General features: G+C 40.6%; 1 protein-coding gene across 1 annotated transcript in view; it reads right to left on the reverse strand.

The window, feature by feature from the left end:
* CD99L2 (CD99 molecule-like 2) overlaps window positions 1–24,407 on the reverse strand; it is a 42,125-nt gene that overhangs the window by 16,286 nt on the left and 1,432 nt on the right. Inside the window, exons 2-7 of the mRNA XM_014529762.1 lie at window positions 19,055–19,114; window positions 11,826–11,894; window positions 10,196–10,270; window positions 4,046–4,114; window positions 3,849–3,932; window positions 1,370–1,435 (exon numbers count right to left, since the gene is read on the reverse strand). Of these exons, the coding sequence (XP_014385248.1) occupies window positions 1,370–1,435; window positions 3,849–3,932; window positions 4,046–4,114; window positions 10,196–10,270; window positions 11,826–11,894; window positions 19,055–19,114 (423 nt within the window). The remainder of the gene's footprint in view (window positions 1–1,369; window positions 1,436–3,848; window positions 3,933–4,045; window positions 4,115–10,195; window positions 10,271–11,825; window positions 11,895–19,054; window positions 19,115–24,407) is intronic.

The following is a 24,407-nucleotide window of genomic DNA, read 5'->3' on the forward strand; positions in this document are numbered from 1 at the left end:
CGCTCCCTGCCGCTTCCTCTGGATGCCCACAGGCCACGCAGCGCCACCACTGGGCTCGAAGAGCTGACCCCAGAGGCTGGGAGGCGGGTTCATGGCCACTGCAGGACTGAGGCCTACTCCGCCTCCTCTCAGTGCTATTGTCCCTGGTCCTGGCCCTGACCGGGCCCCCTGGAGAGGTGAGTGCTCTGGCTCCACAGAAGATGCCAGAGCAGGGAGCAGCTGCTCAGAGGCAGATCCACAGCCGCTCAGCTGACCGGGATGAGCGGTGCTCCCACAGTGGGCCAATCCCTGCAGGCCACGCTCCCCACCAGTGCACAAATCCCGTGCACCAGGCCTCTAGTATTATGATAAAAGTTTTGCATCATTGGTATTTTGGGCAATTAAAAATAACTGGCTTTGGGGGAGGATGTGACTATGAACGTTTAGCATGAGGGAGTTCGCTTGTGATGGAAGAGTTCTGCATTTTGAATTCAGATTGTACACATGGTTATTAAAATCTGCACTTGTGATAAAATGTGATAGACCTAGATGCACACATGTGCACACACACACACACAAACACACACATGAGTTCATATAAAATCTAATAAAATTTAAATAAGGTTGATGCTTGACTTAATAACAGTATTATACCAATATCAGCTTCCTGGTTTTGACAATGTACTATGATTACGTAAGATAGGGGAAACTAGGTGATAGATACACAGCTTTTACTTCTTGTGGGCATTAGACTATGTCAAAATAAAAAGATATTTTAAAAACTGTTTGGCTTGCCTGGCCAATGTGGCTCAGTGGTTGAGCATCGACCCATAAACCAAGAGGTGACTGGTTTGATTCCCAGTCAGGGCACATGCCCAGGTTGCAGGCTCAATCCCCAGTAGGGGCAAGCAGAAGGCAACTGATTGTTTCTCCTCGATGTTTCTATCTCTCAATCCCTCTTCTTCTCTCTCTAATATATATATGATATTTAAAGATGTTTGGCTTGCTATGGATCTCCTTAAAAAATGATTGTCACAATGATTTTTGCTTCTCCCATCCCAAGAGTGACAGGCTTCCCAGGTGGGGGACTTCCCAATGAGTTCTGTAACCCTCAGTTACTGTAATTGGTGCTGCCTTGGCAAATGGCTTCTTCTAACGTAGAGACGTTAACCCATGCAGCACCCTGGCTTTAGGAACATCAGAGAAAATGTGTGACCTTTCCAAACTGGCTTATAAACTCTCCTCCTTGAACTGCAAAGCTCGCATCACTCCAAGTGAACCCCAAGTTGCAAGCGCAGATGTCTGGGAACTACCTCTGACTTCCCAGAGGCTAATCATGTAATCACATTGTAAATGAGAATAAGCTGTTTGGACAGATAAATGCCCCTACCTCTACCCTTGTCTGGTTTGTAGTCACCACCCCCTAATACGTCTTCGAGATCCTTGTCCGAAAAACCTAGAGAAAAAAAAATATATACTTCAATGCCAAAAATACATTTTTCAGTGACAAGAAACTTGTATAGGTTAATGTTGCCCAACAACCCCAGACAATAATTGCCACTTAAGAATGTTCTTGATCAATGTGGTAGACAAAATTCTAAGATGGCCCCCAAGATTCCCTCCCACTAGTATACCCATCCTGTATAATATCCCATTACTTTGAGTGCCAGCAGGACCATGAATAGGATGGCTATTGCCCCTGTGATTAGGTTATATTACATTACAAAAGTGAAGGGATTTAGCAGATGTAATTAAGGCACCAAATGAGTATGGCTTTGTATTCATCAAATGGGAGATTATCCTGGAAAGGCCTGACTTAATCAGATGAGACCTTTAAAACAGTGTTGAGACCTTCTCTGAATTCAGATACTAGAAACAACAGAGTTAGTCGTCCTCTTCCACTCTACCCCTCTCTGTCTTTGTACTGTCTGGCTCCTGCTGGTCCTGGAGAAGCAAAGATCCATTAGTTCTACAATTGCAAGAAAATGTACTCAGTCAACAACTACATGACCTTGGAAGAGAACCCAAGCTCAGATGAGACCACAGATTTGGTCAACATCTTGACTGAAGCTGTATGAAGCCCTAAACAGAAAACTCAGCTTAGCTGTTCCTGAACTCCCCAACAAAGGAAATTGAGATAGTAAATGGGTGTTGTCTTAACTCACTAAGTTTGGATCATTTGTTATGCAGCAATAGAAAACTAATACTAGGAAACAGTAATTAATTTTATTATAGATCAACCACTAAGTACACATTGTTTAATATTCTATGTGATGAAATGAAAGTATGCTTAAAGCATTTCTGTTGCACTCCAAAACATTATAGTTAATTCATAAAAGCACCTGCGTGATTGGTTCAGTTCTGAGTTGTATTAGATGCTTTGTGTCATGGAAGACAACTTTCACAGGAAAGATTGAGTGATGGGCAAACTATGATTGTGGTATCTTAAATATTTGGCTGATGATTTCTTAAAAATGAATGAAATAGGCTGTCACTTAAAACCCCTGGAGGTATTTGTTGTCAATGATAAGATTTCAAACAAGAATTAAAATTTCAAAAATCTTTATCTACCACTGTGAACATAATAACTTCCCTCTACTTAAATACTTTTTCCGCCCTAGCTGGTTTGGCTCAGTGGATAGAGCGTCAGCCTGTGGACTGAAGGGTCCTGAGTTTGATTCCAGTCAAGGGCACATGCCTGGGTTATGGGCTCGATCCCCAGTAGGGGACATGCAGGAGGCAGCCAATCAATGATTCTCTCTCATCTTTGATGTTTCTATCTCTTTCTCCCCTCTCCCTTCATCTCTGAAATCAGTAAAAATATTTTTTAAAAAAAAAGACTTTTTCTGATGAGATGGGTGGTAATATCAACAAAAGTGAATTTAGGGAATTGCATAATGAAACGGCATTATTTGGAAGATCAAAGGACCTAGGGGCAACAATATTTTCCAAACGACCAAAGCACAATGTACATAATCAAGAATGGGGCTTAACTCAACTATGGGAAGTTCATTGATACAATTTTATATTCCACACTAGATGCCCGGTGCATGAAATTCGTGCATGGGTAGGGTCCCTAGGCCTGGCTGGTGATCAGGGCCGATTGGGCCCTTCCTTCCAGCTACCGGCCCAGGCCTTCCTTCGTTCCATGCCACCCCCTGATGGTCAGCACACGTCATAGCAAGCAATCGAACACCCAGTCTTCCGGTCGAACTCCCGAGGGGACACTTTGCATATTAGCCTTTTATATGTAGAGACTGCACTTAACCTGAAAGAAATAACTACTGGTTGAGTTTTAAGTTTTTAGTGTCTTATCCAAGAATGTCCACAGTGATCTGAAAAGTCTATTAAAATATTCCTCCCTTTCCCAGCTGCATAGCTATATGAGGCCAGATTCCCTCCATATACTTCAACCATTACAACATGTTACAACTGAATCTGGAACCAGCAGTGAGACTCTAGCACTTCCACTAAGATAGCCGTCATATCAATTTGCAAAAATTTTTCTCACTAAAGTCCTCTTTTATCTTGCCAAGCATAGTTATTTCACATGATACTATGCTATTTATGTTATCATGCATAGGCTTAATGCTGTTTGTTTTTCATTAATAAATACTTTTTTTTCAGTTTTAATTTCAAAGATGATAGATATTGATAGATGTGACCCACATAACCAAAAACCCTTGAGATCCTCAATAATTTGGGGGGTCCAAAAATTTGAGAACATTGTTTTAGGGTTCTCCTGTGCCTTGAAGTGCCCCCAGCTCTGCCAGGCCAGGAATGGCTCTGTGGGCTGTAGTAGTGAATGAGCTACAACTCGACCAGTGAGCTACAGTGCTGGCCAGTGCTTTTAACCAGCTACAACTTACCTCCTCCTCCTGCACTTGGCTTCCTGCGGCCATCATCTCGATCATTTCGATCATCCAAGGCATCAGCCAAGTCAAAATCATCAACTTCATAAAAGAGAAAATCAATTGGTTAAATGACAGGTAGCTCACTTGGACACTACCCCAGAGGGAGCTCCACGGGGTCTTTCCTCATTGCCCTCATTAGAGTAGCATGTTACCTGCAGGCTTTGCCGGAGCTCTGGTCGTTCCAGGCCTCTTGGTTGTGGTAGTGACATGGTCCCATCTCTCTAAAGGAGGGAGGGGGACAGCAAGAGGAGCATGTTTAGTAACAAAATATAGCAGCCACTTCATGGCTCAGGGAAGTCACATCATGAGTAGCGTACCCTGGTCTTGGTCCTTGAGGCTCCTCGCAGGCCTCTGAGAATCACTTAGAGAAGGCTGACAAGGAGATGTAGGAGGTTTAAATGAGACAAGTTCTGCTCACATTTCTTCAGAAGATGGGTGGTGAGGTGGATGTTGTCCCACATTCGACCTACAGACCTCCAATAGTTTTGACATTTTTTGCAGAGATATTAAAAACCACCCTAAAATTCATATGGAATCTAAAAAGACCCCAAATAGCCAAAACAAACTTGAAAAACAACATAGTTGAAGGATTCACACTTTCTTAATTTCAAAATTTACTACAAAGCTATAGTAATCAAAACAGTGTGGTACTGGCATAAGAACAGACATATAAACCAATGGAATAGAATAGAGTACCCAGAAATAAACTCTCACATATATGGTCAATAGATTCTTGACAAAGGTTCCAAGAAACTGGATATGCAAAGAATGAAGTTGGAACCTTATCTTACACCATATATAAAAATTAATTCAAAATTGATCAGAGACCTAAACACAAGAGCTAAAACAATACAACTCTTAGAAAAAATATAGGGGAAAACCTTCATGATATTGGATTTGGTGATAATTTCTTGGATATGACACCAAAAGCACAGGTAAACTGATAGATAAATTTGCCTGGATCAAAATTTGAAAGCTTTTGTACAAAAGACACTATCAAGAGAGTGAAAAGACAATCCATAGAATAAGAGAATATATTTGTAAATCACATATCCAATAAGATATTAAAATCCAGGCTATATAAAAGAATCCTACAACTCAACAATAAAAAACCAGTGATATTTTTAAATGGGCAAAGGGCTTAAATAGACATGTCTTCAAAGAAGATACACAAATGACCAATAAATGCATGTAAACATACTCAGCATTGCTAGACACTAGGATAATGCAAATTAAATCCATAATGAGATAGGACTTCACACTCATTAGGATAACAAATTATCAAAAGAAAAAAACAGCAAGTGTTGGAGAGGATGTGAATAAATTGAAACCCTGGTACATTGCTGGTGGAAATGTAAAATGGTGCTGCTGTTGTGGAAAACAGTTTGGTGATTCCTCAAAAAGTTAAACATAGGTGATGTTTAAAAAATACTGGGAATATACTTAATGCCAATGGATCATACACTAAAATGTTTAAAATGGTAAATTTTATTATGTATGTTTACTACAATAAAAACACAATTCAGCCAAAACCGGTTTGGCTCAGTGGATAGAGCGTCGGCCTGCGGACTGAAGGGTCCCAGGTTCGATTCTGGTCAAGGGCATGTACTTGGGTTGCGGGCACATCCCCAGTGGGAGATGTGCAGGAGGCAGCTGATCGATGTTTCTCTCTCATCGATGTTTCTAACTCTCTATCTCTCTCCCTTCCTCTCTGTAAAAAATCAATAAAATACATAAAAACAAACAAAACAAAACAAAAAAAAACACAATTCAATGCCCTAGTTGGTTTGGCTCAGTGGATAGAGCATCAGCCTGTGGACTAAAGAGTCCTGGGTTCGATTCCAGTCAAGGGCCCAAGCCAGGGTTGCAGGCTCGATCCCCAGTGGGGGGCGTGCAGGAGGCAGCCAATCAATGATTCTCTCTCATCATTGATGTTTCTATCTCTCTCTCCCTTATCTTTCCTTTCTGAAATCAATAAAAAATATATTTTTAAAAAATTGCATAAGAGGGAAAACATCCACATGAATACAAGTAAAATTGGGAAAACCTGAATAAGATCACTAGACTATATCAATGTCAATCTCCTGGCTGTGACATTATAATTTTACAGGATATTACCATTGGGAAACTGGGTATAGGATGTACAGGATCTCTCTGTAATATTTCTTACACTTCCATGTGAATTTACAATTACCTCAAAAGAAAAAGTCAATTTAAAACTAAAGATTGAGCACAGCTGGCACAGCTCAGTGGTTGAGTATCAACCCATGAACCAGGAGGTCACAGTTCTATTCCCACTCAGGGCACATGCCTGGGTTGCAGGCTCAATCCCCAGTAGGGGGTGTGCAGGAGGCAGCCAATCAGTGATTCTCTCATTACTGATGGTTCTCTCTCTCTCTCCCTTCCTCTCTGAAATCAATAAAAACATATAAAAATAAATATAACTAAAGATTGATTTGAGCATCAAGGTCATTTTTATACCCCCAATAAAAATTCTGACGCATAGCCCTAACCGGTTTGGCTCAGCGGATAGAGCGTCGGCCTGTGGACTCAAGGGTCCCATGTTCGAATCCGGTGTAGGGCATGTACCTTGGTTGCGGGCACATCCCCAGTGGGGAGTGTGCAGGAGGCAGCTGATCGATGTTTCTCTCTCATCGATGTTTTTAACTCTATCCCTCTCCCTTCCTCCCTGTAAAAAATCAATAAAATATATTTTTAAAAAATTCTGATGCATAAATGACTGGTCTTCAAGGGCCCAGGAATGGCTATTATCAATCTGAAAAACTAAGGAGTAAGTCATGTAGTCCTGAGTTGGGGGAACATAGCCGTAGGTAAGAACATCTAGAAATGAGGTGGTATACACAAGGAAAGTTTTCAGACAACTGAAGCTTCTTCCTTCCTGATCCCAATGGTTTGTAAAACACTGAAACTCTTCTCCAAAGGATATCTTTCTAGAGCAAGTAACACAATTCTCTATTTGAAATGAGTATATAAAACACAACCTTTCTAGAGAGCCCAGGGTCACTTTTTTCTGTGATCACACTGTGCTTATCTCATAAAGATTAGTCCCCTTTTCAGCTTTCTAGATTGTTGGATCTAATCTTCCAGGGCTAAGAAAACTGCAAAGCAGACCAGTAATACACTACAAGTCAAAGCTGATATTTTTGGCTTCGAGGTGCTGCCACAACTTTCTGGGGGCAGGTTAACCTATGGATGAGTAGAGGCCTTTGCCAGGGCTTCTTCAGCCAGGGTGCATCAATTGACCTTAAACTCACCTTTGGGGCCATCATTATCCTGCCTGTGCAAGCACTTCCAATGGCAGCATACAGCAGAGCAAAAAGTCCTCAAGGTAAAGCCAGAATCTCTGGGCTCCAGTCCAGCTGCATTGTTAGCTTGCAGCAGGACGTTGGACAAGTTCCTCTCATCTGAACAATGACGGGAGGACATATTCATTAAGGTGTTCCCAGGTTATGTCATCTAGAGTTCTTCCTCATTAATAAAGATGGCTTTAATTTTTTTAAAGTTGAAATTAATTAAAAAGGGAATATATGCTCAATATAAAAAAATAATCCAGTGGTGTAGAATGGCAAAAGAGAAAATATAAAGGTAAGTCTTAAATCTCTCTCCAGAAATGGCTACCATGAATCTTTTCAGACCTGCATGCATGCCCCTGTGTGTGTGTCTGCATGTTCACATATACTTATATTTGATAAGAACATGAGTCATACTACATATATCCTGTTCTGTAACTTGCTTTTTTCATGTCAGTTCTAGAGATTTACCATATTTTGTAATGGCTGCATTGTATGAATAGTTCAGAATTTATGAATTTAACCATGAGATTTGAGAGTAATTTTTTTAAATATTTTAATTGATTTTTAGAGAGAGAGGAATGGAGAGGGATAGATAGAAACATCGATGAGATCAGTAGCCTCCTGCAGGCGCCCTACTGGAGATTGAGCCGGCAACCTGGGCATGTGCCCTGACCAGGAATCAAACTGGTGACCTCTTGGTTCCTGGATTGACACTCAACCACTGAGTAACACCGGCCTGGTGAGAGTAATTTTAGATTGATACAAAACACAGGAAAGCTGCAAAGGCCATTCCAACTGTATCTCTGCACACATACATAAGTGCACCTAGAGGGAAAATGCTTTGAAGTAGAACTGCTCGTTCAAAGACTTTGTCAAATTGCCCTCCTAAAAGGTTTAACTAATTTATATGATTATCACAAAAGTGAAATTATAAAAGTATAACTTAATACACAGAAGACATATAAAAATGACCTTCCTGCCCCAACTCCACAAATACATGCTCATTGCACATTAATATTGAAGAGCTCAGTGATTTGAAGGAAAACATAAGGATGCTACATAAATATGTAGTCATCTTCTCAGAAAGTTCTTAAAGTTTGTTCCATGGACCTCTGGGGTCCATGAGGTCATAACTATTTTCATAATCATCCTCAGATATTTTTTGCCCTTTTTACAGGGTTGATATTTGCACTATGAGGTAAAAGCAATGGTGAGTAAACCTGGCCCTAGAATGAACCAAGGCAGTAGCACCAAACAGTATGAGGAGTCAATAGATTCTTCACTATACAATAGCAGTTGAAAGAGAATGCCAGTTTTACTTAATGTCCTAGATCAGCGGTTCTCAACCTGTGGGTCGTGACCCCTTTGGGGGTCGAACGACACTTTCACAGGGATCGCCTAAGGCCATCGGAAAACACATATATAATTACGTATTGTTTTGTGATTAACCACTATGCTTTAATTATGTTCAATTTGTAACAATGAAATTGGGGGTCACCACATGAGGAACTGTATTAAAGGGTCGCGGCATTACGAAGGTTGAGAACCACTGTCCTAGATGAATATGGTAGGTATAACTCTAACATAGTTGCTAAGACTCCTGCGCTGCTGGTATACATACCCCATATAATCCCAGCCCTTTGAGTATGAGAGGGACCATTTCACTCCCATAATCAGGTTATGACATATGGCAGAAGTGAAGGGATTTTGCAGGCTGAATTAAGATGCCCAATCAGTATGACTAAATTACACAAAATGGAGAATATTATGTATGATTTAATCAAGTGAGCCCATGAAAAGAGTTGTTTAGGCCTTCCCTGGGCTGACATTAGAGGAAGCAGACTCTGATTCTCTTGCTGACCTTGAAGAAGTAGATACAAGTTCTATAACTGCAGAGAAATGAATTCTGCCAACAATCCTGAATGTGTAACTATATTACCTTACATGGGAAAAGGAACTTTGCTGATGTGATTAAGCTAAGGACCTTGAGATGGGGAGATTATCCTGGATTATCTAGGTAGACCCAATGTAATTACAAAAGCACGTATAAGGGAAAGAGATGGAGGCAAGAAAGTCAGAGAAGGAGATGTGATGATGGAAGGAGGGATGGGAGTGAGAGAGAAATTTAAAGATGCTATACTGCTGGCTTTAAAGATGGAGGAAGTAGCCACAAATCAAGAAATGTAGGTGGCATCTAGAATTAGGAAAAGACAAGGAAACAGATTTTCCCCTAGAACCCCGAAAAGGAATGCAGACCTGTCAGTACCTTCATTTTATCCCAGTGAAACCCAGATCATACTTCTGGCCTCTAAAACTGTAAGATAATAAATGTATGTTTTTAAAAAATATGCTTTTATTAATTTTATTTCACTTTTTTTGTTTTTGTTTAATTCTCACCTGAGGATGTTTTTTCCATTGATTTTTAGAGTGGAAGGGAGGGGGAGAGACAGAGAGAGAGAAACATAGATGTGAGAGAGACACATCAATTGGTTGTCTCCTGCACGCACCCTGACTGGGGCCGGGACTGGAGCCTGCAACCGAGGTACATGCCCTTGACCAGAATCGAACCTGTGACCCTTTACTCTGAAAGCCAACACTCTATCCACTGAGCCAAACTGGACAGGGCTTCCCTGGGCTGACATTAGACAGGGCTTCCCTGGGCTGATTTTAGAGATACGAAGGGAGAGGAGAAGAAACATCGATGAGAGAGAAACATCAACATCAATTAGCTACCTCCTACATGCTTGGGCTAGGGTGGAGATGATAAATATTGATAGATATGACCCACATAACCAAAAACCCTTGAGATCCTCAATAATTTGGGGGGTCCAAAAATTTGAGAACATTGTTTTAGGGTTCTCCTGTGCCTTGAAGTGCCCCCAGCTCTGCCAAGCCAGGAGTGGCTCTGTGGGCTGTAGTAGTAAATGAGCTACAACTCGACCAATAAGCTACAGTGTGGGCCAGTGCTTTCAACCAGCTACAACTTACCTCCTCCTCCTGCACCTGGCTTTCTGCGGCCATCATCTCGATCACCCAAAGCATCAGCCAAGTCAAAATCATCACCTTCAATGGGCACCAAAACATAAAGGAAACAGCCAACTGATTAACGACTGGGTGCAAGATTCCAAAAAGGCAAAACTACACCCATGAGCTCAGTTAATCAATGGACTAAGCCAAAAGAACTTAAATTGGGTTCTAACTCTTTCTACAGATATCAATAATGAAAATACCAGCAGGATGGAGTAAGTTACTGCTTTCTGCCTTTGCATTATATTACCACTAGAGGCCCAGTGCACGAATTCATGCACCAGTGGGGTCCCTCGGCCTGGCCTGTGGGATCGGCCGAAACCAGCTCTCCAACATCCCCGAGGGGTCCCAGACTGCGAGAGGGCTCAGGCCAGGCCGAGGGACCCCACTGGTGCACGATCGGGACCAGGGAGAGATGCGGGAGATTGGCCAGCTGGGGAGGGACTGTGGGAGGGCTCCAGGGCGTGTCCGGTCCAACTCTCTCAGTCCTGATCGGCCAAACCCCAGCAGCAAGTAAACCTACTGGTTGGAGCATCTGCCCCCTGGTGGTCAGTGCATGTCATAGCGACTGGCCGACCGGTCGACTGTCTGACACCTGGCGATCAGTGCATGTCATAGCAGGCAGTTGAGTGGCCTTAGCATATCATTAGCATATTATGCCTTGATTGGTTGAAAGGCGGACCGGTCGACCAGACGACTGGACACTTAGCATATTAGGCTTTTATTATATAGGACTTTCTACTTTTTATATTTCTATATATGCTTTCCTTAGGCCAGCAATCAGACCACAGCATACTCACTGATTACAGATATTAACCCAATATTCAAAACCAGCTGTATAGAGTGCATAAACTAGGCAATCAAGAGGGAGACTTCATAGTCACACACACACAAAAAAAACCCCACCCTTTTGAGGGTGCAAATGTGAAGACACAAGGGCAAATCATAAAGCAACAGTAAATCTCTCTTGAGTCAAGACTGTCTCTTTAGAAGTAACCCTACTTCAAGGCACATGGTAGCATGCTCCTAAATACTAGTAACAAGTTGCCAGATGGAATCAATGATTGCATCTCCCACTCCAAGGCTAAGTTTGTCTTTATATCAGTGAAGATGTCTGAATAGTAAGATGGTCCATCTGGACAAAGGTTAACACAACTTCAGGAAAAAGTCACAAAGAAACACCAAGTTCCAAAATCCTTTACTGAAAATGACACTGTAAAATAAATGTCATCCAAAATGTTCCAACAGCCTGAGAAAGCATTTGACGGAGGGCGGGGGGTGATAAAACATATACAATTACATCTTCTCTGATTTTAGAATGTGAAATGGTTGAAAGGGGAAGAAAATCCAAATGGGTTTTTCTCTTGAAATTTTCCCAAGCAAAACTTTTCATAAAAAAAAAAAGACACAGTGATTTGGCCAGCTATATCCTCTATTACTAGTAAGTTAAATCCAATGTTCAGATAAAGGTCTTGGTTGGCACTGCATATACAGGGCTTAAAACTATGGGTAGTTCATCTGGACACTATACTACCCCAGAGGGAGCTCCACGGGGTCTTTCCTCATTGCCCTCATTAGAGTAGCATGTTACCTGCAGGCTTTGCCGGAGCTCTGGTCGTTCCAGGCCTCTTGGTTGTGGTAGTGACATGGTCCCATCTCTCTAAAGGAGGGAGGGGGACAGCAAGAGGAGCATGTTTAGTAACAAAATATAGCAGCCACTTCATGGCTCAGGGAAGTCACATCATGAGTAGCGTACCCTGGTCTTGGTCCTTGAGGCTCCTCGCAGGCCTCTGAGAATCACTTAGAGAAGGCTGACAAGGAGATGTAGGAGGTTTAAATGAGACAAGTTCTGCTCACATTTCTTCAGAGGATGGGTGGTGAGGTAGATGTTGTCCCACATGTAACTTGTGACTAATGGAGCTGGGGCTTCTTCCCAGATCTGTTAAAGGTGGGCACATGGTCCAGTGAGTTCCAGAGCTGGAGCATGACCCTTGAGAGCTTCAAGCCTTGGTTTCCACCACTATCAACCTGGCAGCATAACCACAGACACTACTGCCCATGGATGGATGGAAGTTATGTTCCCCGTAGAGTATGGGAGTGTCTTATAAACTAAAAGTGGTTATAACACCAAGGAAATATTTTATATCAGTGTGGCAACTACTGCCAATATTAGGTCTATGGGCTTAACCATATTCCTTCAAAATTGTGGAATTCTTTCACATCAATTACAAGGCATGCCATGTACAAGTTTTCCAATAGTTTCTTCTCTTAAATATCAAGACTGTGCTGTAACTGTTAAACTATTGGAAGTAGTAGAGAGAAAGAAAATTTGAGTAATGGGAAAGCAGAGATGAAACAGGTTTAGGTTTATATACAGCAATCACTCAATAATTATTGACTACTCAGGAAAAATAAATATAAATTAATTTAAAGTAAAATGATAGATACAGCTATAGAATGCAAATAGCAATCATAAGAGAGCTGGAGTAACTATATCAGATAAAATATACTTTAAGACAAACATTATTACAGGAGTCAAAGAGTGACATTTTATAATGATGAAAGGATGAATCCAGCAGGAAGAAATACAATTTAAAACTTATATGGCCCTAGCCAGTTTGGCTCAGTGGAAAGAGTGTCAGCCTGTGGACCAAAGGGTCCCGTGTTCGATTCTGGTCTAGAGCATGTACCTTGGCTGTAGGCTCCTCCCTGGCCTGGGCCCTAGTCAGGGCTCGTGTAGGAGACAACCAACTGATGTATTTCTTTCACATCGATGTTTCTCTCTGTCTTTCCCTCTCTCTCCCCAAAAATCAATGGAAAAAATATCCTCAGGTGAAGATTAACAACAACAACAACAACAACAAAATCTGTATGACTCAAACAGCTCTGGCATAAAAATACTTGTTTTCCCAGTTTAAAAAAATCAATTCATAGATGTAAGAGTTTATTTTTGAACTCTCATTTCTTTTTTTTTGCTGCACATGTCTATCCTTATGTCAATATCACACAAGTCTTGATTACTATAGCTTTGGGGAGTTCTGCCTTACTATGCACAGTTTCTAGAAAAGTCTGGTTTCTCTGAAGATCTTCAGGTGCCATTTCAAGAAAGGGCCTTCCTTACATGCATGTGCAACCAGTTGCTCTGTCAGAGCCTGAGCCTGCGGTGATATGGAACATAAGCTTGGATCTGTGCACTTTTTAAGATAATATTAGCGACAGATCTTGTTGTTAGCCTTTAAATAGGATAAGTGAGATGAGGAAACTCTAGTTACTTATAAAGGAATTAGAAGAGTAGTCAACTTCACTAAAGCAGCGAGTTCCTAAAATAAAGAAACCTATTTCTATGAAGCCTTTCTCAAAATAAAACTTAGAAAGGATTCTTTGCTGTTCAGCAAACACTGTCAGCAATATGGCATTCCTACCAGGAGTGATTCTTTATAATATGTGCTATAATAAAACAGTATATAGCCCTAGCCAGTTTGGTTCAATGGCTAGAGCGTTGGCCTGCGGACTAAAGGGTCCCAGGTTCGATTCCAGTTAAGGGCACATGCCTGGGTTGTGGGCTCGATCCCCATTAGGAGGCAGCCAATCAATGATTCTCTCTCATCATTGAGGTTTCTCTCTCACACTCCCTCCCTCTCTGAAATCAATACAAATATATATATTTTTAAAAGTAAATAAAACTGGTCAGGTTCACCCTGGCCAGTTTGCTCAGTGATCAGAACATCAGCCCTCAGACCGAAGGATCACAGGTTTGATTCCTGGTCAAGGGCATTGTACCTCTGTTAAAATATTCTCAGATAAGTATGAAAAACAAACAAACAACAAAAAAAAACTGGTCAGGTTCTCCCAGGCATGGCTTAATGATGGCACCCATGGTATTCCAAGGAAAAGAGTACACTCATACAAAGCTTTATTTGAAAAGAGGAGAAGTGAATTCCCCTGTGAGATGATTACACACAGAGAAAGATGGAAGGATGTAGGGGGAGGGAAGGAGAAAAAGATGGACAGAGAAGGAGAGACAGTGGGAAGGAGTGAAGGAAGGGAGAAAAGGGGGGAGAGAAAGAGGAACAAAATTCCGAAAACAACATGGATGAACCTTGAAAATATTATGCTCAGTGAAAGAAACTAAACATAAAGTCCACATATTATATTACCCCATTGATATGAAATGACCAGAATAGGAAAATGCATAGAGACAGAAAGGAAATCAGTGGGTGCCATGGGCTGGGGGGTGAGGAAGAATCAGGGGATTAGGGAGTGATAAGTAAAAGGTACAGTGGGTTGTCGTTCTTTTTGAGATGACAGAAATGTTAAATTGACTGTGGTTATGGATGCACAACCTTGTGAATACACTAAAAACCAAAGAATTGTGCACTTTAAACCGGTAAACTGTATGGTACGTGAATTATATGTCAATAAAGCTGTTTTTAAATATATACTCCAGGAGCTTCCTCTTGTAATTGGAATAAAGTGTCACTATGCCTTTGAGACTTTATATGCTCTATCTCCTGGGAACTTCTCTGTTTTTTTTCTCTAACATTATCCACACTCCTAATCACATAGACTACCTTCCAAGCCCTAGAGCCAAGCTAATTCTCTGCTGTATGGTTCTTTCATCTAATCCCTTGGCTTTCAAGGGTTTTTCCCGGCTCCATGCATGTCAACTTTCACCAGAGAGTCCTTTACCATTTTTAAGTAGTTACCCCTTACCACATCCTTGGGCCCTCCCTGTCCCATCACTCTGCTATATTTACTCCAGACTACTCAGTAGTACCTGAAATTATTTTATGTACTGTCTATGTCCTTCCAGAGAAAATAATTTAATGAGGAAATTGACCTAGGCCACCTGGTAAGTCCAGCCCTGGAATAGTGCCTAGCAGCAAGCAAGTACTCAATAAACATTACTGAATGGATTATTGAAAGCCTTTTACAATACCCTGACCTAGGTGGTTCAGGGATTTTTTAAAAAAGAAATGTACAATATACAAAGAAGAACATTCTCTGCCAGAAAAATAATTGAGCTAAGGAGAAATGGGCAGGCCTGTGTCTGAAATTTTAGTTGCATAAAATGTAAGCTAAAATAGAAAAAACAAAGGATGGCAGAGTGATGTGGTCTTAAAGGATATCATTCAACCCAAGATATCATGTGCAACCAAAGGCATCTTGTACTGGTGGTCCTATGCATCCCAGACACACTGGCTGATGCGTGCTGATGAGTAAAATCCGATGGACAGGCATATGACTGAAAAGGTGATGTAAATATTTAAAAGCCCTCCAGTAGGAAATTAATAAATTTACTAATTGGTGGTCTGTTTATACTTAACAAGTTTTTCTGTTTTGTTTTAGATCATGTTTGTTTTTGGAGATGTTAATTTAATTTCATTAAAACCACCGATAATAAATTAGTTGTATTTTTTTTCTTAGGAATCTAAAAGGCTACCTGAATGTATAGGACTGTGTGCATGCTCAGCAAAAACCTGAGAATACCCTAAGATCTTGCCTCACAGCATACATAAAAATGAACTTCCAAGAGAGTTATAGTTTTAGGTATATGATCCATTTTGAATTAATTTTTGTATAAGATGTGAGGCAGGGGTCCAACTTCATTCTTTTGCATGTGACCAGCTAGTTGTCCCAACATCATTTATTGAAGAGACTATTCTTTCCCCCATTGAATAGTCTTGGTACCTTTGTTAAAAATCAATGGGCCCTACCTGGTTTGGCTCAGTGGATAGAGTGTCGGCCTGTGGACTGAAGGGTCCCGAGTTCGATTCCAGTCAAAGGCATATGCCCGGGTTCTGGTCTTGATCCCCAGTAGGGGGCGTGCAGGAGGCAGCCAATTAATGATTCTCTCTCATCACTAATGTTTCTATCTCCCTCTCCCTTCCTCTCTAAAATCAAAAAAATTTAAAAATCAAATGGTCACCCTGGTCAGTTTGGCTCAATGGATACAGCATCGGCCTGCAGACCAAAGGGTTCTGGGTTCGATTCTGGTCAGGGGCACGTGCTTTGATTGCAGGCTCCTCCCCAGCCTGGGCCCTGGTTGGGGCTCGTGCAGGAGGCAGCCAATCAATGTGTTTCTCTCACACGATGTTTCTCTCTATCCTTTCCTCTCTCTTCCACTCTCCCTAAAAATCAATGGAAAAATATCCTTGGGTGAGGATTAACAACAAATAAATAAATAAATAAAATGGTCATAGATACAAGGGTTTATTTCTAGACTCTCAATTCTATTCCATTGAGCTCTATGTCTATCTTTATGCCAGTACCATACTACTTGATTATTGCAGATTTGTAGTAAGTTTTGAAATTGAGAAGTGTGAGTCCTCCAACTTTTTCTTCTTTTGCAAGATTTTTTTAGTTATTCTGGGTACTTTGAAATTAGGATCAGCTTGTCTATTTCTGCAAAACTCTAGCTGGGATTTTGACAGGAAATTGCATTTAGTCTGTTGATCAATGTAAGCAGGTGAGCATTTCGTATGTATGCCTGACTCTTACACTGGAGACCCAATCCTTCCAATCAAATCAGTCAAAGAACAACAATAATGACACACACACACACTGAACACTCACCTTATATCAAGTCATTTGCATAGTTCTTCACAAGGGCCAGCTCATCTAATCCTTACCATAATCCTAGGAGGTAGTGCTTATTATTAGCCTCATGTAACACATGAGAAAACTGAGGAGCAGAGAAGTCAGGTGACTCACCTAAGGTGATAGTTAATAAGTGGCAGAGGCAGGATTCAGACACAGGAAATCTGATGCCAGAGCTCCTGCCTTTCTCAATCCACAATATACAAAGGGATCCCACAAACGCATAAAAAAACCCCCCAAAACAACCAATAGCCCAGTTGAAAAATGGGGAAAGAATATGAAGAGACAATTCACCAAAGAGAAAAGTGCAAATGGTCAATAAATATATAAAACTAGAGGCCCAGTGCACGAAATTTGTGCGCTCGGCAGGGAAGGGGGGAGTCTTTCAGCAGGGCCTGCGCCCTCTCCCAGTCCGGGAGCCCTTGGGGGATGTCCAACTGACAGCCTAAGCCAGTGCAGGGCTTCTGGCTGAGCGGTGCTCCCCCTGTGGGAGCGCACTGACCACCAGGGGGCAGCTCCTTCATTGAGCGTCTGCCCCCTGGTGGTCAGTGCTCATCATAGTGACCGGTCATTCTGCCATTCAGTCAATTTGCATATTAGACTTTTATTATATAGGATAATGCTCCATCTTAGTATAATCAGGGAAATGTATAATAAGCAATAAGATATTTTGTCCATCATATTGGTAAAATGTTTTTGTTTGGTAAAATCTGGTGGTGGTGTGAGGCTGGGATAAAAGGTACTATTATAACAGTATCAATGGAAGTACATAATGGTAAATTCATTTTAGAAATAATTTGGCAAAATCTGTTAAAATATAAAATATATATACCTTTCGGCCTTGTAGTTCCACTATACTTGGACACAAAGGATATGGACAAGAAATGTTCACTGAAGCCCTATTTGTAAATGTGCAGAACGGAAACAAACCACATGTCCACCAGTAACAAAATGGCCATGTCCACAGTCACATCACTGAAATTCTAGTTCCACGAAGCACAGGTTTGTGTCTGAGATACTAGTATATGAATAATGCAGTAGGTTAAATGGTGGCCCCCAAAATATATAGCCATGACCTAATCCACAGAACCGAGGAATATGATCTTATTTGGAGAAAGGATCTTTGCAGATGTAATTAAGTTAAAGTTCTAGAAATGATACCACACAGGATAACCCAGGTGAGCTCTGAATCCAACAAAAAGTGTGTTTATAAGAAACAGAAGAGGAAATGACACACACAAATGAGAAGGCCGTGTGAAGATGGAGGCAGTGATTGGAATGCCACAGCGGCAAACCAAGTAACACCAAGGATTGCTACCACCACCAGAATCTGGAAGAGGCAAGAACCTCCCCTTGAGCCTTAGGAAGGAGCATAGTCCTGCCAATACCTTGATTTTGGACATCTGGCCTCAGGAACTCTGAGAGAATGAATTTCTGTGGTTTTAAGCCACCCGGTTTGTGGTACTTTGTTATGGCAGCCCTAGGAAACTAATATAATTACATATATTCACTCAGGTCTTTTGATACATATTAACTAAAAAAACAAGTTATGAAATAATATACATATAACTAAATTAAAAAGTCCTACACACGTTATGTAAAACAAACAAAAAAAGAACTATGTGTATAGATGTGCATAATGACGTAGAACACTAATCAGCCGTTCCTTCTTGGGATGGGAGTGGGTTTTAGTAGGATGGGGAAGGGTCAAGGAAAATCTCAGCTTTACTTTCTAAGCATTCACACATTTTTTAAATGTAAAGACAAGCTGATAACAAAGCTTACCATTTGAGAGATTACATGCAGACACCATCTTAAGTAAAGCCATTTTTTTTTAATCTAAAAGGAGAAACAAATCCCTTATTCACTTCAAAGTACCTTATTCTGAGGTAGGGAAGTACCTTATTCTGAAGTAGGGAAGTACCTTATTCTGAGCTTGGAGGCCACTGCCTGCTGGCATGTTATACCAGTACAGGCTATGCCAGGAGCTGGAGAAAATGCTGTATCAGTTATTACATATTGCTTGGTATTCTCCACAAAAGAAATAAAGAATTTTAAATATTCAAATTTTCTTTTGAATAATATAATTTATGATACCCATATTTTATCCGATCAAGTGCAATACAGGCCACCCATTTTCCTTGAGTATGTATTCTGAGTGGATGGTACATATTAATTGCTATTGTTTGCTTTTAATAGATTATTTAATTTACTACTCACGCTTTACTGAGGAAGTTTCTTTCAATGCATCACTCGGATCAAAATCAAAGTCCGCAGATCCTAAAAAATAAAATTTTTTAATTTTAACTATATTTTCATGAAACAAAATAATACTAAAATACTCTCTTGTAATGGTCATTTCTCTTTAGATAGTGTCATGAAGGTAATGCCACAAAAGAAGATCATTTGAAGCTTCCCAAAGATATAATGAATTGATATCTTTCCACAAACAATTTATCCCTGCCCCCCCCCCAAAAAATACATCCTTCAGTCCACTAGAAGTGTGAAAGCTCAAGTGTATAGAACATAAAGTACAATCTTACAAAAATATTTCTACATGTTATGTATGACTTTTGTAACAGGTAATATTGGAGCCCAAAGCTCCACTGAAAATAGGCTAAGATCTTTCACACCACCCCAGGTTTCACAAAGGCTACTCTGCATTTTGTCAACTCAGGGTACCTCCCTCCCTGACCTTAGAACCTACACCTAGACTAGTAGCTCTAACAAATCATACATAACTGAAAAGACTCTGGGGAAAAGCTTTCCACAAAGAATCTTCCATTTCATCTGCTCAATGCTGCTTGTTTTGGAATTTGACAGCTATCATTCCCTTGAGATCGGCATGTAGTTTCCCATGGGGGTATATACATTATCAAGTCTCAAGAAAACAGCTATGCATTCTCACTGGAACTAAATAAGTAAATGAATGGTGGATTGTAGAAGCTAGGTTTCTCACTGTTGGAGAGTCAGATAATCAAGATTAACACGGACAGTGATGAGTAATATTGATAGTATATACCCTGCATATGATGTGATGAGAAGGGTGCTATAGTATGTGTGTGGTCTTTCTCTTAAAAACACATGACCTCAGTATAATCATGAGAAAAACATCAGACAAATTCCAATTGAAGGCATCCTAAAAAATACTTGACCAGTATTCCTCAAAACTATCAAGATCATCAAAAACAAAGTAAGTCTAAGAAGCTGGAATAGCCTGAAGAGTCTAAGGAGATATAGTTATGGAAAGTCATATGGTACCCTAGATTGGATCCTGGAACAGAAAAAGGACTTTAGATAAAAACTAAGGAAATCTGAATGGAATATGAACTTTAGTTTATAATAGTGTATCAATATCGGTTCATTAATTGTGACAAATGTGCCATATTTTTATATGTTTTATTATTTTAGAGACAGAAAGAAAGAGAGGAAGGGAAGTGAGAGAGGGGGAGAGAGAAAGAGATACAGAGAGAGAGAAACATCAATGTGAGGGAGAAACATAGATCAGTTGCCTCCTGTACGCATCCTGACTGGGGATCAAACCTGCAACCTGGGTATGTGCACTGACCGGGAATCGAACTGGTGACCTTTTGGTGCACGGGGCAACGCTCAACCAACTGAGCCACACTGGCAAGAGCTCAAATGTACAATATTAATAATAGGGGAAACTGGGTGTGGAGCATATGGGAACTTTCTGTACTAGCTTTGCACTGTAAATCTAAAACTGTTCTAAAAATAAAGTATATTTTAATATCCATTTCCTATAGCAAAAATTAAGGATAACCACTAAGAGATAATCTGTAACCTCAACTCTTTCAAAAAATAAACATGCAAGTTCAACAACAATAACTAAAATCAATCCAAAAAAGTCACTAAACGGAAAAAAGAAGCAAGAAACATAATTGTCCAAGACTATAGAATATATTAACACCAAGAGTGAACCCTCATGTAAATTATAGACTTTGGGTGATAATGATGTGTCAATATAGATTAATCAATTATAATTAATGTACCACTCTGATGGGGATTGTTAATAATGGAGGATGCAGTCACCCATATATTATTTAATATATTTAACTGTTAAATGCATTACCTACCAACAATAAAATAGACCTTTATGAAAACTGAAAAAAAGAAAGAAAATGGAGGAGACTGTGTGTGAGGGCAGAAGGTATATAAGAAAACTCCATACCTTCTGCTCAATATTGCTGTTAACCTAAAACTGCTATAAAAAAATTAAATCTATTGAAAAAAGGATAACAAAAGCCTATATAATGACACTAGAGGCCCAATGCAAGAAATTCGTGCAAGGGGCTCGGCCCTCGCAGCCGCAGCGGCTTGCCTGGCCCCTCACAGCTTTGTCCGGAAGGTCGTTCAGCTGTCCGGTCTAATTAGCATATTACAGTTTTATTATTATAGACAGGAAAGGGCTCCAAGATATACTATTAAATAAATAAAGCAAGGTGCAGAGAGTATTTTTCCATTTGTCTATATATATATCCATAAAAATTTTCTAGAAAAATTGCTAACAGTAGTTATGTTTAGAGAATGAAAATAGGAGTCAGGAAGAATGAGCATTTTACTATTAATTTAAACCTTTCTCTGCCTTTTTTGTTTTTAATAATGTACATGTATTTCTCTTATTATGATGATGATAATGATAATTTAAAAGTTCTGTATCAACCCTCCAAAATCATAAGCCTATCATCCTACTGGGTCTCCATTTAAAACTCTATTCTTACTTTCTAGTCCAAGAATTGGTAGAATAGGTTCTTCCAAGTAACATCTTGCACAAGTAATATTTTTAGCCTCAGCCACTCCACTACTGTTTGCTGACACATTCTGTTATATGTCATCAAGTAAAGAGTTAGGAACAATATAACACAATTTTGCAGTATTTCTTAATCCCTCATTGACCTTGGATTCAATAGACCCAAACCATCTGTGGACAAAACCATTCAATCTCAATCTAATACATCCTGAGCTCTTAAGGCTACTTCAGAGCGTACGACCAAGCATAGCTGCTAAAATCAAGATGGGAACAAATATTTTCATGAGAAATACCACACCTCAAATGGTCTAAAGTAGGGTTGTATTCCATACCTCTTCTATGCAATCTGTAACTAAATAACTCAGTTTGGGTGCAGGCAGACAAGGATCCTCCACTTTAACAACACTGACTCATCATTTGGCACCAGGCACACATTAGAAAGCAGCTTATTCATCATAGGGTCAATTTACAAACCCCAAATCATTGTGTATCTGGGGGACCAGTGTTCCAGTATGGGGCAGAAAAGTTACCTCATTCAGCCCTCTCTCCCTCCAGGTAGCACACCCATGCCATTGCCCCTCCCACCCCCCACAGGTACATATCCCCCAATTCTAAGGGACCTCATGATATTTCTGCTGCTGTCAATAAAGTATTGCTTGATTTTATAAAAAAAAAAAAAGAAAAAGAAAAGTTACCTCATTCCACTGCAGAGGGTCACAAAAATTTGTTTTAATGGAAAAAGCATGTAGTGAACTGGTCACACCTGTATAAAAACGTCCTTTCATAGAGCAGAACTTTTGGAAATATTACACAAAGCCCTGCGCATGTCCTTGAGAAGATCCATTTAGTAAGGAAAATGCTGCTTCTACCCACAGATAGCCCAGCGGCCTGTGTCTGTCCTAACGTGGATTTTGTCCCTTGGGGAGGGAACACAAACTTGACCTCGTATTGCAACCTGACCCACTGTGACTAGGGTCTAAAGTTAAGGGCACATTTTCAGAGAGCTGTAAAACAAGGCACAGCAGGCAATTGTTAGAGAATTACACCAGGAACTGGCAGGACCCAGCAGCTGTCTTAATTGAAATGTCTGATCCATGAGAGCACCCACGTGATGTGCCCCTTAAGTAGTCTTCCATTTGGATTTTATTTAATTAGCCACTCTCCTCTGTTCTCCTGCCTGTTCCACTTAGTTTTTCCTGAAAGCTTGCCCCTTGCAGTTAGGTGTATACGTTCATTCTCTCTCTAGCCCTATCCTGTCCATCATGGGAACCACTAGCCACATGTGGCTGTTTAAATTAAAACTAATGAAAATTCTATAAAAATGTTAAGATTCAGTTCCTTAATCACACTAGCCACATTCCAAGTGCTCCATAGCCACATGGGGCTGGTGGCTATTGTGTTCGATGGTGCTGACAGAGAATATTTCCATCATCATGGAAAGTTCCATTGGAGTGTGCTGCTCTAGACAGTGAGCTGCTTGAAGCAGAGACTAGGACTTGGTCTTCTCCATGCCTATGCACAGGCCCAGAAGCAAGGAGGCACTCCCTGTTCATTGTGATTATCCAAAGGGTGTCTCCATATTGTGAGAATACCTTCGATCTTTTCCCCACAGACTCACCAGTAGATAGTACATGATATTATTTTGTGACAAATCCATTTGGGTTTCATGCCAAGAGCAAACTCATCTCTGCGGAGGAATATGTCTGCTCTCTGCTGATGGATTAAGAACTGCAGAGATATGGACCTCTGGCTGCTGAAGATTTCAGAGGCATAGTCACAACTCAGCCAGGGAGATGGGAGCCTCTCAAGTGTCCAATTACATCTATTCCCCTGCTCTCTAAGGATGGTTTCTCATCTCCCTTTTTCCTATGTACATATGAGAAACTTTCTATTTTTTTTTCCTTTTTGGAAAGGGTCCAGTACAAATCCTACATGAATAAAAACTCACATAAACTGCTTTTGTTTTCAAATTTTAAAATCTTGGCCCCTTTCTGTGGATGAATAAGCATGCAAGGGACACCAGAGACTGGTAAATCATAGATATGACATCTCCAGATTTTCCATTTGTCTGTCTAAATGGAGCTTCCATAAACATCTATGTTATACTTAAATTTGTCCAATGCAAGGAGGACCCGCTAGAAGGTGGGCCAGAATCAAATTCCTACCTAAGGGGTCAAATCATGACACATTTAACAGGACTCTGGCATATACCCATAATCACTTGGGTTCAGAAAATAAGACTAGCCCAGTCGGTGTGGCTCAGTGGTTGAGCATTGACCTATGAACAAGGAGATTACAGTTCGATTTCCAGTCAGGGCACATGCCCAGGTTGTGGGCTCAATCCCCATTAGGGGGTATGCAGGAGGCAACAGATCAATGATTCTCTCTCATCATGGATGTTTCTCTCTCTCTCTCTCTCTCTCTCTCTCTCTGTCTCTCTCTCCCTTCCTCTCTAAAATCAATAAAAAACTATTTAAAAAAAAATAAGACTAAAATCAGCCCTAAAAGATTGAACCTAAAGGAGGAGGGGTGAGGGGCACAGCTTGATTTAACCTGAAATGAGCAATGGAAGATGCTCCACCTTAATACAATAAAGATTTCAACTGATGGGGCAGCTTGTAAAAGCCATGTGTTTCCCCTGCCCTCTAGGCAGGGGGCCATTAAGGCTATCCTATCTAATAATAGACAAACATGGTAATTAACCATACCTCCGCTACGCTTCCCATTGGCTAATCAGGGTGATATGCAAATTAACTGCCAGCCAAGATGGCGGCCGGCAGCCACGCAGCTTGAAGCGAACAT

The sequence above is a fragment of the Myotis brandtii genome, unplaced genomic scaffold (assembly GCF_000412655.1).
Source record: "Myotis brandtii unplaced genomic scaffold, ASM41265v1 scaffold695, whole genome shotgun sequence".
NCBI classification, from domain to species: Eukaryota; Metazoa; Chordata; class Mammalia; order Chiroptera; family Vespertilionidae; genus Myotis; species Myotis brandtii.